The 18,258-nt window shown below is 62.8% G+C and overlaps 1 protein-coding gene and 1 long non-coding RNA gene across 5 annotated transcripts; one reads left to right on the top strand and one right to left on the bottom strand.

Moving 5' to 3' along the window:
- Window positions 1-337: 337 nt before the first annotated feature.
- PIP4K2C (phosphatidylinositol-5-phosphate 4-kinase type 2 gamma) lies at window positions 338-16,076 on the bottom strand. 4 transcript variants are annotated; one of them, XR_014709085.1, is made up of 11 exons: window positions 15,890-16,075; window positions 12,247-12,344; window positions 8,386-8,482; window positions 7,827-7,973; window positions 7,420-7,566; window positions 6,486-6,524; window positions 4,243-4,356; window positions 3,145-3,388; window positions 2,633-2,736; window positions 495-2,114; window positions 338-441 (listed from the first exon to the last, which is right to left on the bottom strand). XR_014709085.1 is itself a non-coding variant. In XM_084610041.1 (10 exons), the coding sequence occupies exons 1-10, from the start codon at window positions 16,025-16,027 to the stop codon at window positions 2,034-2,036; spliced, it is 1,209 nt and encodes a 402-aa protein (XP_084466167.1). In that variant the 5' UTR covers window positions 16,028-16,075; the 3' UTR covers window positions 338-2,033. The 4 variants fall into 4 exon arrangements, 3 of the variants coding, with proteins under 3 accessions (XP_084466167.1, XP_084466169.1, XP_084466168.1); XM_084610041.1 differs by having other exon boundaries at window positions 338-2,114; XM_084610043.1 differs by lacking the exon at window positions 15,890-16,075 and adding an exon at window positions 15,631-15,648 and having other exon boundaries at window positions 338-2,114.
- Window positions 16,077-16,161: 85 nt separating this feature from the next.
- LOC311510421 lies at window positions 16,162-17,582 on the top strand. The gene is made up of 2 exons (XR_014709088.1): window positions 16,162-16,232; window positions 17,063-17,582. It is a non-coding gene; the product is annotated as an uncharacterized lncRNA (long non-coding RNA).
- The last annotated feature ends 676 nt before the right edge of the window (window positions 17,583-18,258 follow it).

Genomic DNA, 18,258 nt, shown 5'->3' with positions numbered 1-18,258 from the left:
AGCTCCGGGCTTCTGAGGGCCGCCCCCAGGGCAGGGGCCAGCAGCCCCAAAGGACCGAGGATCACCTGTAGCCACACAGCTCATGCCCAGGCTCCAGGGGTCAGGAAGGACCCTCCCTGTTCCTGCCCTCCCAGCAGCTGGCTGGGGGCACCGTAGCCTCACCCCTGCCTCTGGCATCGCCCCAAGCATGGATGGTGAAATTCACAAGCCTTAGTCCCTACCCAGACAGCTAGTAGGGGCAGGGTGGGCTCTGCCCCACCCCGTATCTCCTTCCCTTTGCTGGCCGCTTGCCAGGGCAGTAGCCCCTCCTGGCCCGGCCAAGAACCCAGAGCCAGGCTGCTGTCAGTCAATAATTTATTTCTATCCAGACACAGGGCAGGGAAATACACCAGAGTTTACAAAAATACAACAGACTCACCTGCAGCCCAGCCGGCAGGGCCCCTCTCCCTGAGCAGCCCAAGGGCAGGATCGGGGCCCTGCCCAGGCCAGAGCACGGAGCATTACTGCCCGCAGCAGGATGGCTAGAGGGCAAGGAACCGCCTCTCCCGCTTGGGAGCCCCTGCGGACCCCCCTGCCCGCTTTGGGTAGGGGAGTAGTCACTTCGTCCGGCCTGGCCGGCGCGAGTTCAGAGCACCTCTTTGACCTGTTCTACCGTGGGCCCCCCCAAGGCAGCAGTGGGGAGAATGGATTGCAGACCAGGCCCGGGGAGAGGCCGGCTCTGCTACTACCCACCCAAGCCCTGCCCCGGCCTGGGCCTCCCTCCAGCCCCCACCTCCCCGGGCTAGCTGTCAGCTCACGGCCCGAGCCAAGCCAGGGCTGAGGAGGGCTCAGGCCAAGGGCAGAAGCAGCCCCACATTTAGGGGAAAGCCCAACCCATGGGCAGCAGGTGCCAGGGGAGGAACCCCAGCAGCAGCGACGCCATGCCCCCTCCATGGGGCCGCTGGGACCCTGGGCAGGCAAAGCTGAAATCCAGCATGAGCCTTGCCCTGCCGCGTGAATGCTGGTCAGGCCCCAGCCCGAGGCAGGGGCAAGCGCCTCCTGCTGGAGGAAGGGTGGAACTCCTTGGAGGGCCCGCCAGCCCCAGGAGCCCTGCATATGGGCTCAGAGTGCTCACAGCCGGGGGCAGCCAGCTCTGTGTCCAGTCGCTCTACTCCGGCACGCAGGGCTGAGGAGCAGGTCCCGGCCCCAGCGGCTCAGAGACATGAGCGCTGGTGGCCCAAAGCCCGGCCCTGGCTCGAACCCCAGCTTCGGCACCTAACGCGGCTTGTGGCCTCGTGCGGGTGAGGCTGGGGGCAGGCGCCGGGGGAGCCAGCAGCAGCCATGACCCCAGGGGGACGTAGTGTGTGGGGAGAGATGGCTGCAGAGCGAGGGGCTGGGACCCCAATGCAAACTAGTGTTAACAACGCCCCCCGTGACCCCAGCTGGGAGATTTCACCTAGGAATAAATTACACAGTGGGACAGGCCAAGAGAACCTTCTCCCTTCTGGGGGTTGGGGGGGGAGGGGGGAACAGAGTACAGAGTGCACATGGGGGTGGGCAGGAGAGGGGATCTGCTGCCACCCCAGGCTCAGGGAAGGTGGGGGAGGGGGAGTCACTGTTGCTAGGGAGGAACTTGTCTGCCCCCTCTAAGGCACGAAAGGGTGGAATCTCTTATTGCATATTGCCGGGCCTGGGCTGCCCCCCCCCGCCCTTTAGACAGGGCTGGTTGCAGACCCCAGCACTAGACAGGGCCCCTCAGCCAGCAGCCCCCCCCGCCCCCCCGCACCCCAGTCAGAGGATCCATTCCCCTCTCTCCTGCCCGAGACCCCTCCGGCTGGGCGAGTGAGGGCAGATAAAGATAAGGCACTTGGTTTGCAACCGAGCCCACCCGGCCCCCAGGCTTCTCTCGAGCTCAGCTGAGCCCTTCGGCCAGCAAACAGAGGGGGGGCACTAAGACCAAGGGATGGGGTGCAGGGGACCCCTTTGATCTTCAGCTCCGACAAGACGAGATGGGGGCGGGGGGAAAGAGGGGGGCCTCTCCAGGCAGGTAACGACTAAGCGAAGATGTTGGTGACAAAGTCCAGGAAGCGCTTGGCGTACTGCTCGGGGTGGACGGTCGAGATCTCCGCGCCGGCCTGCAGGGGGCACAACAGCGTCAGCGCCAACTGCCCTGGGGCAGAGCTGGGGACCAGCGAGGAGCCCTGCCAGCCGGGTGCCCCCAGGAGCAGCACCAATCAGACATTTCTGGGAAGGAGCCAAGTGGCTCTGGGGCACGCGGCCCTGCCCAGATAGAGCCCCACTCCGGCGAGGCTCCCCGACACCCCAGGGAGACCTTCCAACACTTGCCAGGAGCCAAATGGGCTCACAGGCCCTGGGCACCTACCAGGGAGGAGGAAGTATTCCTGCTCCCCTGGCCTCCCCCAGGGGCAAAGGGGGGCAGAGCCCAGAGCCAGCATGCTAGGCGCCTGGGTTTATGCCCCACAATTCTGACACCCCCTCCCACGCCCGCTTTTCTGCTGGTCAACAGGCCAGAGGCCAGGCAGCCCGGCTGAGTTTATCGAGGCTGCAGCTGCCGTCCTCCCTTCCCCTGCGGTCCCCATGTGGCCAGGAGGCTCCGTCCCCCTGCCCCGGATGCGGTACGAGCGGGACTCACCCCATGCTTGACAGTCTTGGCGGCATGTGCGGCCTTCTTCTTGGCGTCGTACTGCGTGAGGATGTCAATGAGGCCCATGAAGTACACCTCCGGCTGGGGCCCGCCTGGGGGAAAGGCCACACCCTGGCTTACCCCGGCTGCCAGAACTTCAACGGACCCCTCTCCACATCCTGGCAGGGACCCACTAGCTCCCTGACCGGGGTCCAGCCTTAGGCGCAGTGGATCTGTGCCCTGCCACTCTCAGCGAGCTCCTCGGCCATCCCCGTCCCCGCCACCTGGCCCCGAGGCTGCTGCAAAGGGCCATGCGACCCACCAGCCACACAGAGCGCTCCGGACCAGCGCCCATGGCTGGGGCCCCGTTTTCGAGGCATTCGGGGAAAATCCATCCCCGAACGCAAGGGCCGGGGGCTCCCATCCTTTGAACACCTTTTTGGCCAGCAAGTGAGGAAGGAACAGAGCTACCCACCCCCAGAACCCTGCTTCCCCGGCATGCCGCTGCCAGCCCCACTCACCTTCCGCGCTCTTGATGGCGTACACGTCAACGTAGGGGTCGAACTCCCCGGGGCCCAGCGGCTTGTAGGAGTTCAGGTAGCCGCCGATCCCCTCGGGGGACGTCCCGTAGGAGCCCACAGCCATGACGTCTTCCCCCTCCTCTTCCTCCTCCTTCAGATCCTCGTCCTCCTCCTGCTCGGCCCGGAGGACATCATGGATGCCCAGCAGCAGGCTGTAATCCATGATCTTCAGCTGGACCAGGAACTAGGGGCGCAGCGGGCAGGGTGTGAACCAGGGCAGCAGGGACAGGCTCCATTCCACCCAGGGGGCTCCTTAGAAGCCACCACTGCTCCCACTCAGGCCAAGTTACCTAGTGGTTAGAGCAGGGCCCAGGGCCCTGCCTTGGCCTGCTCTAAGGGGCTGTTCCCCTGCCCCGATCTGCAGGGCAGGGAGAACCCCGACCGCACAGGGCTGCACCACACTCTAGGAAGAGGTGCTAGACATGGCCCATGATGCAGTTCTCCGGCTCCGTTGGGTTGCAGGGACGTTTGGGAACCCCCCCTTCCACAGCTGAGAATGTCAGCTGAGCCGCGAGGGACCTGCTACTGTGGGCGTGGGAGACCCAGCAGTGCCAGGCCCTTGGTACCAGCCACTGCCAACAGCCTGTGACCCTGGCAAGGCAGCCCTGCTGTCTCTCCTTTGTGCGGCTCTCACTGTAACATATTGCCTGGCACAGGCAGAGCTGCTGGGCACCCGGGCACCAAGCCTCCCAAGGCACTGCCTTTCTTTCTCACGGCTGAGACCCCCCCCGATCCCTCTGCCCCAGGTTTCAGTCCCTGCCAGCAGTGGCAACGCGCCCCAAGGGGTCTGGCAGAGCCCCCAAGCCGGTTTTGGTTGCTAGACAAGCTGTGCTTAACAGGCTGCCCCGTGCGGGTCTGGGCCGATCGTCTCAGGGAGGACAAGCTCTTTTGGGAAGGTGAGACGCCCCCAAGCACCCTCCTGCAGGTGGTGCCCGCAATCGATCCCAGTCGCCTTCCCAAGGTGACACAGGACAGTTGCCACCTCAGCATGGAGGTCAGACATGCCCGTGCCCCGCCCCACCAGGGGGCATGCCCTACCTCCACATCCCTCTTCAGCTTCTCCATGAAGTCACCCTTCTGCCCCTCATCCACATACACCTTCTGGCTCATGTGCAGGAAGTCCATGTCCTTCAGCGTGGGCAGCTCCTTGACCTGGAAGGAACCAGACACGGTTAGTGGTCTGGGGGGTGGAGGGGGGAGCCTCACACACACGGGGCCACGCACCAAGGGACAGCCTGCAAAGCAGCCCAGTTCACAGAGTTGCACTGGGCCCCGTGAAACCCCCTCGCAACCCACAGCCCCTCTAACAAGAGACCCCATCAGACTAGGGGCTGCCCCTCCTGGGACGGTTCGGGGGCACATGCCCATGGGGTGAAGGGGCCCACAGGTAATGCAGTGCCCCTCCCCACCTCCTCTGCAAGGGTCCAAAATTGAGAATCCACCTGGTCCGCCTGGTGGAACCCAAGGGAAATGCCCCATTTAACCCCCCACCTGGAAGCGCCATGCAGAACATACATCCCTCCGCCCCCCGGGCTGGGTAGCCCAGGACGCCTGCACCACAGGGCCCTGCCTGGGAATCCCAGGTTATTCCTCACCCGCTGCCCCAGGAATTCCGCAGCCGGGCCAGCCAGCGGGCGCGGGGCCAGGGACATGGCACCCGTGCCCAAAGGCAGGAGGAGCTGGTGACAGGAGCCCGGCCGTAAGGGAGCCGTTCCCCCCAGAGACAAGACTCAACAGGAGCCGGCGGCTGGCTCCCAACGCAGCACCAGAGCCCCTCAGCCTGGCAGGATTCCCCCGGCAGCTGAGCCGAAGGCTCCAATCCCATCAACCTTCCCTCGCCATTATCTCGCGGCCCTCAAATCTCATTAACTGGAGGCTGACGCCACCCCGGGCTTTAGGGCAGGGGAGGCCACTTATGAGATCAGGATTATCCGGCTAACTCAGGTCATTCCCCCCTCCACCCCGAACGGCTCTCGAGGAGAGCCGCGACTGGTTAGTCAATCACAGGCCCCAGCCAGACAGAGCGAGCCTCTGACCAAGGCTGGCATCAGCTCGTCCCCACTCCTGCCCACGAACCAGCCTTGCTGCCCCTTCGCATCAGTCCCCCCAGAGCAAGCCACAGCTGGAGAGCGCTGGTAAGGTGACCCCAAAGCCCGCAGAGCTCCGCACGGAGCCCACCAAGGCCTGTGCTGGGGGAGAGGGCTGCTGCCCTGGACACCCCCACCCTGGAGGGCAGCGGGCAGAGGGGTGGCCGTGCAGGGCTGAGAACCGCTCCCCCTGCCCGGTGCTTCAGGCCGGGATTTAACAGCGGCTGATTCCTCACCAGCTCGAGCTGCCTTTCGAAGGGGGCTGGGCTGCTCCCCGGCATGCTCCATCTGGCCAGGGGATACCAGCTTGAGCCCAGCCTGGCTCCCCACACCGCCAAGAGCGCCCCATGAAACCCACCTGCTGGCCCGTCCCAGCAGTGGTACCACATCAGAGATCAGAGACAGAGGCCCATCCTACGCTCCACCTCCCTAGGGTGGGGGAGACCAGACGGCGGCTCCCCTACCCCCACCCCGAGGGGACAGAGCCCAGCTCTTCCCATGGAGTCAGCAGGCCCTTGTTAACGCCCGTTCAGCAGCAAGATCCCTCTAAGCTGGGCACAGGACACCCCATAGCTTCCTGCTGCCCAGCCCCAAGGATCCCAGAGAACAAACCCGAGCCCCTTCCCTATCCAGAAGCACAGGGCTGCATTCCCAACAGCTGCCACCCCCTTCACTTGGCTGCTCGCCCCGGCTCCCACTCGGTGTGGGGCGGCCCAGCCGGGAGGCGGCTGTGTGCCCAGCGGGGCCAAGCAGCGAGGTGGATCCCAGAAGGCTGGAGTCCCATGGTAGTCGGCCCACGGACCCAATCTCCAGGCAGGCATGGCAGGGCCCGGATACCAAGCTGGGGCGGAGTTCTCAGGTGCTTTGAGGAACACCTGCAGAAGGGGAAGCAAGGCTCCGCTCCCACGGCTGCAGCCTGAGGACCCCCCCCCCGCCCCGACTGCCACGGGAGCCACCAGCCAGGCCTACCGGAGCAGCCTCCGACAGGGTCACCCCCCGCCCCGCCCATCTCACTGGGGGGTGGCGATGCCTCTCAGTCAGGGGCTCAGGCCCCCTGCCTGCTGTCCTGGAGGCTGGGCACTGTCACCCGCCAGAACAAGCTAGGTACCAAGGAAGCGAGCTTCAGAGTGGAGAGATCTATGGGTCAGAGACACGCCCCCCCCTTCCCCCACACCCTCAGCCATCCCCAGCTACCTTCTCCTTGTCGCTGGCTTCTCGGGACACCAGGGAGCCCTGCAAGAGAGGTACCCGTCGATTAGTCACCAGCCCCACCCCGGCCACAGGAGGAGGAGGGGTCAGATATACCCAGGAGTCTGTGGGGAGAGGCACAGAGCAGGTGGCCGCAAGAAGCCAAAGCAAGAGGGAGAAGATGGGGGATATTTAGGGGACTGTCACCTGATTATTATGGATGGGAGCCAAGCGGCTAAATGCCCTCACTGCCCTGAGCCCCCGGGCTAGTCCCAGGGCCTCCGAGCCACTTGGCTATGGGATCCGTCCAGGCAACTGGGCCGAGTTCCACACAGCTGCTGCTGACAATGGCCTCTCCAAACAGCTACCCGCAGCACCTGGGATCATGCTGGGGTGGGGAGGGCACGAACAGGTCCAGGGTGGGTCGCAACCACCTGCCCTTTGTGGGGAAATGGGGCCCCTAAACTAGGTTGCCACGTGGTGTCCCGGTATGGAAAGCGATGAGAGCCACAGCTCCAATGGGGGCCTGTCCTGGGGTGTTTCAGACGGATACCGCACAGCCCCGGTTGGCCTGACCCTGATCCCGACCAGCCTGTGGGAGCCCTTTGGGGTCCAGAGGTGTGAGAGAAGCTCCCTCGGCCAGGGAAGACCCAGCAGGGGCAATGGGAAGGAGGGGGTCTATTGAACTGCTGCTGAAAGCGGGGTTCAGGGCAGAGAGACCAATCGGGTGCAGCCAGGGCAATCGACTCCTCGGGGAGCAATGCTCTGGGCCAACCCCTGGTGACACAGCCTCACAGGAGGGGAACAGAGAGCGGGATCCCCCTGACAGACTAGACGGGCCGGCAGTATGATCAGCCGCCCGTGTCTCTGCAGGGACGGTGGGTGCCCCGGGAGCCTGGCTCAGGTGAACGCCCCTGGCCCTGCCCGCCGGCCCCGTTACCTTCAGGTCGTACTTCCTGTGCACGGCAAGCCGGTGGCTGAACACATTCCTCATGATCAGCATGTAGGTCTCCTCGCTGTCCACGCTGAGCCGGTACATCCCCAGGAACTGGGGCAGCAGGGTGATCCCGTGGCACTTCACCACGTACTGCAAGGAGACGGGGCCACGTCAGACCAGCAGGGGCCAGGGCAGAGAGCGAGGCACCAGCCGGTCATGCCTCTGGAGACCCCAGCCAGAAAGGGGGGGGGGGGCGCCGTGACGTGCCCTCGTGACTGCAGGTTGGTGGCAGGGCTGGGATTAGAACTTGGATCTTTTCCTCCCAGCAGCAGGCAGGTTCGCTCTGGCGCCCCCTGGTGGCAAGGCAGGGACACCTCAGAGCCTCCTCCCCGCCCCCTGGCCAGCCATACCTGGTGGTAGTGCGAAAGGAGGCTGTGCACGTCAGCCACGTCTTCGCTGGAGATCTCCTTGATCACCAGCGTCCGGTCGTAGGAGGTGAGGAAACGCCGGTCGCTCCCCTCACCTTCGTAGTGGGGCGGGCTGCGTGTCAGGGAGACCTGGGGGGGGGGGGCAGGTGTGAGAACCACGCCTGGCGCCGACCCCGGGGCACACCAGGGACATCCCACTCCGGGGCATTCCACCCTCTAATGGGGCAGATGGTGAGTTTCAGGGGCATCTCTCAGCGGCCTGCCTTGCCAAGGTGCCCCAGTGAGGGGCACCACCCCAGCGATATCAGAGAATCGGCCAGGGCTGCAACAAGGCTGCTGTGGCCAACCCCAGCTCAGCCGGTCCCAACCCGCCCCGGCGAAGAGGCGGGCGTTCCAAGGAAAGCTTTAAGGGGCGCAGGGTAGCTGCCCGGGTCTGTGTACGTCCCCCTCTATGCACAGAGGGCCCTGGAACGGGGGGCCCAGGACACACCTCCCCCCGCCACCCCAGACACACTCGGTGTCGAGGGAACGTGCTACCCACCTGGTAGTCCTGGTCATCAATCCCGAAGCGCTCGCGGAGGTTGCGGAAGACCTGTGGGCAGTACTCCTTGAACTTGAAGTGACTGGGCAGGTTCTCCCTGAAGTGGCAAAGGAGGGGTGGGGGGGGTCAGTGTTTAGAACCAGAGGGACCAGCTGGCTCCGGGAAGGGACCAGGAGCCTGACACAGTCACAGCTGTAACCATGCGATTCAGTCCAATACCGCCCGACCTGTGGGCACCTTAACCCGCCTCTGGCATCGGGGACCTCCTGGCTGGCAGTCAAAGCAGAAGGCAGAGGCTGGAGGACACTAGACAGAGCCAGGGATCACCCCGCAGGTGGGGACGCTGGCAAGGGTTCAACAAGCAGGTGCAAGAAGGCCAGGGGGCGCTCTCCTGGGACACAGGAACTCTGAAGAAGATTCGGGGGGGCATGACAGATAATCAGCTAAGCACAAACTCCCAGTGCCATGCCGTGGCCAATCTAATGCCAGCCCAGGACACAGGGGAATCTCGAGTTGGAGCGGACAGTGGAGAGGTTATTTTACCTCGATATTTGGCACTGGGCTGACCACTGCTGGAATCCTGCGTCCCATTCTGGATGTTGCTACATAACTTGGAAAGGGTTCAGAGAAGAGCCCCAAGAACGGTTACGGGATCAGAAACCTGCCTTATAAGGACAGACTGAGCTCCTTAGATTAACAAAGCAAAGGTTAAGTGAAGAGACGGTTAATGTTAGAACGACCACACTGGGTCAGACAAAAGGTCCATCTAGCCCAGTATCCTGTCTACCGACAGCAGCCAGCACCAGATACTTCAGAGGGAAGGAACAGAACAGGGCAATTTATCGAGTGATCCATCGCCTGTCGGCCAGTCCCAGATTTAGGGACACTCATGGGATCGCACCCCTGACCATCTTGGCTAATAGCCATTGCTGGACCTGTCCTCCGTGAACTTAGCTAACTCTTTTTTGAACCCAGTTTCGGCATTCACAGGATCCTCCGGCAATGTGTTCTACAGGTCGACTGTGCATGGGGTGAAGAACTACTTCCTGGTTTGTTTTAAACCTGCTGCCTATTCATTTCATTGGCTGACCCCTGGTTCTTGGGTCACGTGAAGAGGTAAACAACACTCCTTATGTTCAAATAAATGTGTTAGTCTCTAAGGTGCTACAAGTCCTCCTTTTCTCTTTTCTAAGAGAAACAGTCCCTGTCTTTTTAATCTCTCCTCACATGGAAGCTGCTCCATCCCCCTAATCATTTTTGTTGCCCTTTGTGACGAAGTGGGACTGTTCTTAATGTATCCTCTGAATACCGTAGGGGTGCCTCAGTTTCCCCCATGCATTTCTTAAATCTCTAGGTGGTGGGATAAGGGAGGTGTGATTGTTGCAGAGCAAAGGGCCACTGTACATAAATGGCCGACACTCTGTCTCCTGGCAACTGATGGCCTGGCCCTTCCCCCCTGCAAGGTGACAGCTAAAGGGTTGGAGAACAAAGGAATCTGGTGCTCCCCTGGCCCAGCAAAGGGACAAAGCCCAGAGGAGGAGGGGTTGGAGGGGAAGTCAGTGTCAGTTTGGGGCTGGCTGGGGATGTGGAGTGAAGTGCAGACGTGGTTGTCTGGCTCACTGCCCCACAAAATGGACCCGGCTGAAGGGTCCTGTTCTCTGCACCTACAAGCTCTGGTTTAGACCATGTTCCTGTTGTCTAATAAACCTTCTGTTTTACTGGCTGGCTAAGAGTCACGTCTGACTGCGAAGTTGGGGGGCAGGACTCTCTGGCTTCCCCAGGAGCCCGCCTGGGCGGACTCACTGTGGGAAGCGCAGGGGGCGGCAGAGGATGCTGAATGCTCTGAGGTCAGACCCAAGAAGGTGGAAGCCGTGTGAGCTTCTTGCCCTGGAGACAGGCTGCTCCCAGAGAGGAGACTTCCCCAGAGTCCTGACTGGCTTCGTAGGGAGCAGTTCCAGAGCATCGCCTGGGGACTCCGTGACACCTTTCTCTGTTCTTTTCCCAATTCTTTGGAAAAATACATCGTTTCTGAGACGGGGTGACGAGATCTGCGCGCAGCATTCAAAGGCTGGGCGTACCACGGATTTCTATAGTGACGTTAGGATATTTTCTGTCTGATTATCTCTCCCTTTCCGAGGGGCTCCTAACTCTGTTCTCTTTTTGACAGCTGCGGCACATGGAGCGGGTGTTTTCAGAGAACTTGATCTCAGTCTGTAAGTATCTACATGGGGCGCAAAGATCTAACAACTGGCTCTTCCACCAAGCGGAGAAAGGCAAAGCAAGAGCCAGCGTCCGGAAGCTGAAGCTAGACAACGTCAGACGGGAAAGAAGGTGGATGTTTACCAGGGAGGGGAATTAGCCCGTGGTGGAACCTCCATCACGGACTGTTTTTAACTCCCGACGGGCTGTGTCTCCAAACGACCGGCTGCAGGATTTAGCTCGCGGCAGTTCTTGACTAAGTGGTCACAATGGAGCAACGTGCCCACCTGCCCTGCCCCTGCAGTCAGAGAAAGGGACTCACATCCCATTCAGCAACAAGCCAGAGCTTCAGGAGCCAACTCCTTGCCAGAATGGCGGTGCTGTCCCCAGCTGCCCCGCTCCGTGCAAGCGAATCCCACACGGGGGCTTTCAGGTCACATCTGCTGTTTAGTTTTTGCCTGGGCCCAGGTACAGGGTGGTTAAGGCTGGAAGGCAGAGGCAGCGATGGCTCCCTAGCTCCAGGGCAGGGTGCTAGGCCCAGAAGCGGCTGGGGAAACGGCAGCTTACGTCAAGCACAGCAAGTGAGACAGCAGTGCCAAGGGGCTGCCAGCTTGAGGGCACCAGAGGCTGCGCCCAGTGCAGGGAGACTCAGGGGCAGCGGGCTGCTCCTGGGCAAAGCAGAAGACACGAGGGGCGTTGGATGCAGGGGTGGGCGGGGGGGCTCTTTGGGGGCTGGCTAGAACCAGCCCGTATCAATGGAGGGTTTGGAAAGGCAACAGACGCCTCAGGGAATGAACTATGACACCAATCGGGATACAACGGGGTAGGATCAGAACCGGCCTTTCCGGGACACCGAGCTCTGACCTGGGACGGCGGAGAGCAAGCCAAGACGGGATCTGCAGCAGCTTGGCTGGGCAGAGCCCTGGTGCTGCCAGTTGGAGATCTCTTACCCTTTGCTTCTCTCTGCTCCTCCCAGGGCTTCCCAGGCTGGGCTCCAGCTGCCTAATAAACCCTGCTCGGGTTTGAATATGGCTACCTGGCAGCAGTGCATCCACAGCGGGGAAAGTCTGACCAGGAGCCAATCTCGGGAGCTGAGGCAGCCCTTGAGGAAGAGTGAGACCCACTGGGGAGCAAGTGGGGGGGCCTGGCTCACTGAGGGGTTCCTCCAAGGGACTGTTTAAAAGCTGCGGCATAGCATGGATCCCGTGGCCCCCCGACACTCCTGCAGCCGGCTGAGCCAGGGTGGAAATTTGGAGAACCCAAACAAAGCTTCCCAAACCGGAGGGCACATCAGCCCTTGCGAGAAGAGCCCGGAGAGCTTTCATAAGCTCTAGCAGGCAGGAAGCTGACTAAATCCTGCAGGTGATGCTGGAAGGGCAGCAACAAACCGGGGTGCTGGGCTCAGCACAGAAGCAATCAGAGAGATGCAGGACCCCGAAAGGTCGTCGAGCCCAATCCTCCACACAGAGGCAGGACTCAATCATCCAGGACGACGCCAACCATGCTTTCTCCTGAGCTGATCCCTGGTGCACTGGGGGCGTAATGTACTAGATCCAACCACAGCTATTTCGATACCAGCCAGTGAACCGTGCACACGCACATGCCCCCCCCCCCCCCAGCACGCAGACTCCGTGGGGGCAGCAGCCTCCTGCAGCGACTCACCGGTTGAAGAGATGATTGTTCACTTTGATTTTAGAGTTGGCTTTAAAGTCGTCGGGTAGCAGCATCACCGGCAGGGGAACCTGGCTTAGCTCATTGATCTGGCAACGCAACACAGAACAAGCGGGTTACTCCCCACCCCATGTGCAGGTTTTGAGCTTCAGAAGGCGGCGTGCAAACCCCAGGGGCGCTCAGACCTGCTGCTGGGTACCCTGCCAACCTCATCCAGGTGCACAGAAGCAGGCAGAGCCAACGCTCCATGGGACAGCTTCCATTCCTGCTAACGGCGCAGCAGGGGGGCTAGGACAGCGATCCCAGCAAGTCCCTGCAGAGTTGAGACAACCCAGCCACTCAGAGCCAGCTGGGATGGCCAAAAAAACCCAGCTCAGGGCCTGGTCAGAAGGCTGCTTGGCAATGTCCAGAGCACGTCAGTAGAGAGATGCCAGGGAAGAATTTGAGCTCCCCTCCCAGGGCTATTCCAAATGAACCGGACAGCAAGTGCCAGGCAACCTGTGACCGCCCCCTACTGGACGGGGTAATATACAGCCAGGCCATTGGAACGGGGTGACAGGAGCCCAGGGGAACAGCGTAAGCGGCTATAAATAGCTAATTCAGGCAGCAAGCACCCCGTCAGTTGGCGTTCCAGGGAGCTCTGGGAACGGCCTGTGGATTAACACAGAGGGGTTCACCCATTGCTCAGGCATAGTGGTGTCAAGCACGGCAGAGGAAAGCAGCAGCTGGGACAAGCCAGGCTCTGGCCTGTAGCTGCTCAGACTCCACCCCGAACCCCAGGTGCATGGAGCAGAGACCACTCAAACCTGTGGGAGGCGCGAGCTGGCTGGGAGGGCATGCGTGTGGTGGGAGCTCCCGTTTTAGCTGGCTGCAGCGAGCCCAACGTAAGGGGAGGCTGCAGCAGGAGACGCCATGGCCACTGAGATCTGGGGCGGGGCTGTTGGCGCCCCACCCAGCTTTGCCCTACAGACTCCATGCGGACAGTCCCCAAAGCTGCACAGCGAGGTTTTGGGGCTCTGCCATCAGCAGCTAGAAGGCAACCAAGCTCCAGCAGAGTCACTGGGAGCACACCAGACCTCAGAGACCCCCCCCGTTTCATATCCCAGCTCTACCATCTTGGTCAAGGTCCCATTCCTGCCCCGTGCCTCAGTTCCCCCTAAATGGTACTTCCCTCTCTGAGAGGTGCTTGCAAGCCGGGGATGAAGGACACTATAAGAGTTATTAATGGCCAGCTGAGCCCCATTAAGAGCTCACGGACCTGCTCCTAAGAGGGGAACCGTCCGTCGCGAGGGGCCAAGCCGCAGTCATCAAAATAAACCTGCCCTCAACACAAAGAGCCCCAGCGTTGAGACACAAAGCGATGGCACACGACGGGATCCTGGCAGTTTAACAGAACACTGCAAGTCCATGCGCGTGGGAGCCCACACCGAGAGAACGCTTGAACTCCACGAGCAACCAGACGCTCGAGAGATCTGAGCTCCACCAGTTCGAAAACTTGATCCGTTTCTTACCCAGCCACATGATCTTTTTAAGCCATGGCACAAATGAAACACACCAAACAACAGGGAGCCAACAAAGCAAAGGCGCCACCTGGGACTACCAGCCAGGAAGGCAGCAGCTGGCCAGGCTAGGGTTAAGGGACCACCACACTCCATGCTACAAGGCCCACATACCATCAGCCTGCTACACTGTGAAGTCCGGGTTGTTCTGGGGCTGGTTAAGCAGGACACAGAGCTCTGGCATTCTAGGGGGCTGGACTGGAGTGTCACCTACAGCCCCTGAAATCAGAAGGCAGGTCCCTTGGCTTCTGGTCTCAGCCTGCGGCTAGGGGATGGCCCTGGTACGGCGCACCCGAGAGGAGTGTGGGTTGAGACACTGATCCCACAGTGCAGATGCCTGCTCCAGGTCCCACTTGGCACCATGGGGCTGGGACGTTCTCCCCTTTTCAGCTTGCTGCTACGTGAGGATGCTGCGCCCCGGACGTGGGTCACAAAGTGCTTTTTGTATTCAGGATCTCACTAGCTCTTGCCTACCAGGATCCCACATACAGACCAGTCGCCATCAGGCAGGGGGGCTTAGGCGCTCAAACACCAGAGCACGGTACACATGCCTCGAAAGGCGCAGGCCACCCCTTCTAAGCCCCACAGGGCTCCCTCGGAGGGGGTCTGAGCAGAGGACTGTGATGCCAGCAGCGCCTAGGAGCCTCATTTTCCCTGTCTACAGACTGGAATAATTCTGCCCTCATTCCCAGGGAGTTGCCCTGATTTGCGCTGTGACCTGGTTACCAAGCTCCACGGCTGTAGCCCTAGAGATCAGGACTATTTAAGGACCACAGTCGCCAGGAGCTGTGGGGGCACAAACAGACGTTCAGCAGTAAACCCCACAAAATTCACACCCACACCCAAGGGGTCAGATCTACCCAACTCCTGCAGAACTGGGACTCCACCCCCGCCCCCCGTCAGACCCATTGCCTCAGCTGAAGGCTGGAGAAAGGGGCAGCTTCAGCCGAATTCACATTGTGACTCACACTGGGGTGGGGGGAAGCAGAGGAAGAGGAAATGCCCAGCCCAGGTACTAATGGGAATAGTGTGGGGTGTCTCACCTGGTGGGGGATACCCCAGCTCAGAGGGGCACTGAGGTTCTAGGCTGGAGGGAGTCAGTGGGCCCTGGGCTGGGGACAGTGCGGGGGGGTGTCCTGGTCTCACCTGGTGCTGAAGGCCACAACTCACTCCCAAGAGGCAGTGAGGTCAGGGGTGGGGGAGAATCACAGGCTCTCAGACTGGGGGGGGAGGCACGGGGGGGGGTGTCCCAGGGGCACAGCGGGAGGGAGGTGTCCTGGGGACCCTGCCCTCATCCAGGGCTGGACACCTCAGCCCAGGGGTGGCAGTGACATCTAAGGGGCTCAGGGTCAGAGGGTCCCAGGCCAAGATCAGGGGGGCCCCAGAAGATAATGGGGGGCCAGGATCAGGGAGCCCTGGGGGGCACCGGGCGCTGGACACCCCAGGCCAGGGGAGCAGTGAAGTCGCAGGGGAGGCTGCGGGGTCCCAGGCCAGGATCAGGGCATCCCCGGCGGCTGTGGGGGGCCAGGCGCCCGCCCTCACCTGGCGCTGGACGCCCCAAACCAGCAGAGCAGGGGGGTCTCCAGGGGCCCCAGGCCAGGATCAGGGGGTCCCAGGATCAGGGAGGGGGCTAGTCATGCTGGAGGGCAGTGAGGGGCCGGGATCGGGGGAGGGCCCGGGGAGGGGGGGCGGTGGGGGGAGGCCCCCGGGGGGGGACGGGGGGGGAGGCCCCCGGGGGGGCGGCCCCCGGGGGGGGCAGTGAGGGGAGGCCCCGGGGGGGGGCGGGGGGGGTCCCGGGGCCGGGCCCCGCCCTCACCTGGTGCTGGACGCCCCAAACCAGCAGAGCAGGGGGGTCTCCAGGGGCCCCAGGCCAGGATCAGGGGGTCCCAGGATCAGGGAGGGGGCTAGTCATGCTGGAGGGCAGTGAGGGGCCGGGATCGGGGGAGGGCCCGGGGAGGGGGGGCGGTGGGGGGAGGCCCCCGGGGGGGGGCGGCGGGAGGGGTCGGGGGGGGCAGTGAGGAGAGGCCCCCGGGGGGGGCGGTGGGGGGGGTCCCGGGGCCGGGCCCCGCCCTCACCTGGTGCTGGACGCCCCAGCCCAACACGCCCAGCAGCGGGTCCGCCGCCCGCGGCACCTTGAGGCGCTGGGGCACGAAGCGCTTCCGCTTGGTCTTGGTGCGCGGCGCGGCGGGCCCGGCGGCGGCGGCGGCGGCCATATCCCTGCTCGGCCCGCGCGGCCGCGCTTCCGCCTTCTGCCCCCGGCGCCGGAAGCCGGGCCCAGCTGACTCCCCCGTCACGTGACGGGGGCGGGCGCCGGACCGCGTTGCGCGGGCAGGGGGGGAGTTTGAAGGGGAAAGGTCACGAGCCGGCGCGGTCCGGCTTCTCGGGGGTCGTGACCCCATCTGGGGGCAGAGGACAAAGGTCAGCCTGGAGCACGCGCGCAGCGTGGGGCCAGGCCCTGGCCTATCCGTGGGGGGGAGGCCAGGCTGGGGCACAGGGGACCAGGGCAGGCCGGGGGGCCGGGCAGGGGAACAGGGAGCCAGGGCAGGGCAGTGGGCTGGGCCGGGCCAGGGGGCCAGGACAGGCAGGGGGGCCGGGCAAGGGAACAGGGAGCCAGGGCAGGGCAGTGGGCTGGGCTGGGTCGGGTCGGGTCGGGGCACAGGGGGCCAGGGCAGGGCAGTGGGCTGGGCCAGGGCTCAGGGGACCAGGGCAGGCCGGGGGGCTGGGCAGGGGAACAGGGGGCCAGGCCAGGGCAGTGGGCTGGGCCAGGGGGCCAGGACAGGCAGGGGGGCTGGGCTGGGCCAGGGCAGGCCGGGGGGCCGGGCAGGGGAACAGGGAGCCAGGGCAGGCAGGGGGGCCGGGCAGGGGAACAGGGGGCCAGGGCAGGGCAGTGGGCTGGGCTGGGTCGGGTCGGGGCACAGGGGGCCAGGGCAGGGCAGTGGGCTGGGCCAGGGCTCAGGGGACCAGGGCAGGCCGGGGGGCTGGGCAGGGGAACAGGGGGCCAGGCCAGGGCAGGGCAGTGGGCTGGGCTGGGCCAGGGGGCCAGGACAGGCAGCGGGGCCGGGCAGGGGAACAGGGAGCCAGGGCAGGGCAGTGGGCTGGGCTGGGTCGGGGCACAGGGGGCCAGGGCAGGCGGGGGGGCAGGGTAGTGGGCCAGGCCAGGCCAGGGGTGCACAGAATGAGCCGGGCTGGGGGAGCATCGCTGTAGAGCAGGTTCTGGGCCTATTCAAACAACCTGTGTTTTCATCCAGCCACATGCAGGGTGCTCGCTGGGGGTGAGGCCCGCTGGCCAGACCTACAGAATGGGGGGCCAGGGGGATCCGGGAAAGCAGCATCTCCACAAAGGATCGCAGGGTCACACTGGACACACGACTCCCCCGGCTCCCGGGGCGATGTGGCAGCAGAAAGAGCCAGTCGGCAGCTTTATCTCTGTCTGCGGCTTCGGGGAGAGCAATCGCTGTTGGAGACTGGCCAAATCTGGGGTCCCCGTTTTAAAAAGGCTGTTGGATAGTTGTTGAGGATGCAGAAAAGAGCCACAAAACTGATTTGCAGGCTGGAGAAAATGCAGAGACTCTGAGAACTCAGTCCGTTTCACTTATCAGAAAGGAGATTGAGAGGGGACCAGATTAGAGCATCTAAGTATCTTCACAGGGAGAAAACCCTGGGTCCTGCAGGGCTCTTTGCCCTAGCAGAGAAAGGCAGGACAAGAACCGATGGTTGGAAACTGAAGCCAGAGAAAATCACATTAAAAATGACACACATTTAACTGGATGGCTGTTTAACCATTGGAACTACCTCCCGAGTGATGGATTCTCCGTCTCTTGGTGTCCCAGATCCAAGCTGGAGGCTTGTCTGGAAGATGTTTTAGTCAAACACAAGTTCTTGGGCTCAGTGCATGTGTAACGGGATGAAGTTAAATGGCTTGTGTTACACAGGAGGGTCAGATGGTCCCTAAGCTCTTTGATCTGTGACCCTACTCAGGTGGAGTAGTGGGCCACGATCTTAGGGGTCACCTGCTGCAAAGCAGCGGGTAAAGTTCACAACCTCATTCCCCTCTTGTGCCCCAAGAGGGGGAGAGGGTTCAGCCTCCAGGGCTAGCAGCTCTTGGGCCCATGAGTCACCTGTATGTGTGTGTCACAAGGGCGCAACCCCTCCTGAGACCTGGCCTGAGAGCTCCCACGTATCAGATGGGAGCTGAGGCAGGTCACATACCCCCAGCTGGGCCGGATCAGAGCCAAGAGGTTCCTGATCTCATTCCCGCTCCCGGACATCCCCTTGATGCCCGGCACAGCATCACGCCCCAAGGGGCAGTCCCCCAGCCACCACACAGTCACTTCATCCCTGCCCTCAGCTTCCCCTTCATCCCTCCTCTGCTGCAAACCAGGCTTGGGGGTTCTCTTGGGCACATCCACCCCTGTGCGCAGCCACAGCCTTGCATGGGGATTAG

This window comes from Lepidochelys olivacea (assembly GCF_965140295.1).
Source record: "Lepidochelys olivacea isolate rLepOli2 genome assembly, chromosome: 20".
Taxonomy (NCBI): Eukaryota; Metazoa; Chordata; order Testudines; family Cheloniidae; genus Lepidochelys; species Lepidochelys olivacea.
Note: the sequence above shows the minus strand (reverse complement) of the source record. Positions and strands in the feature narration are given on the sequence as shown.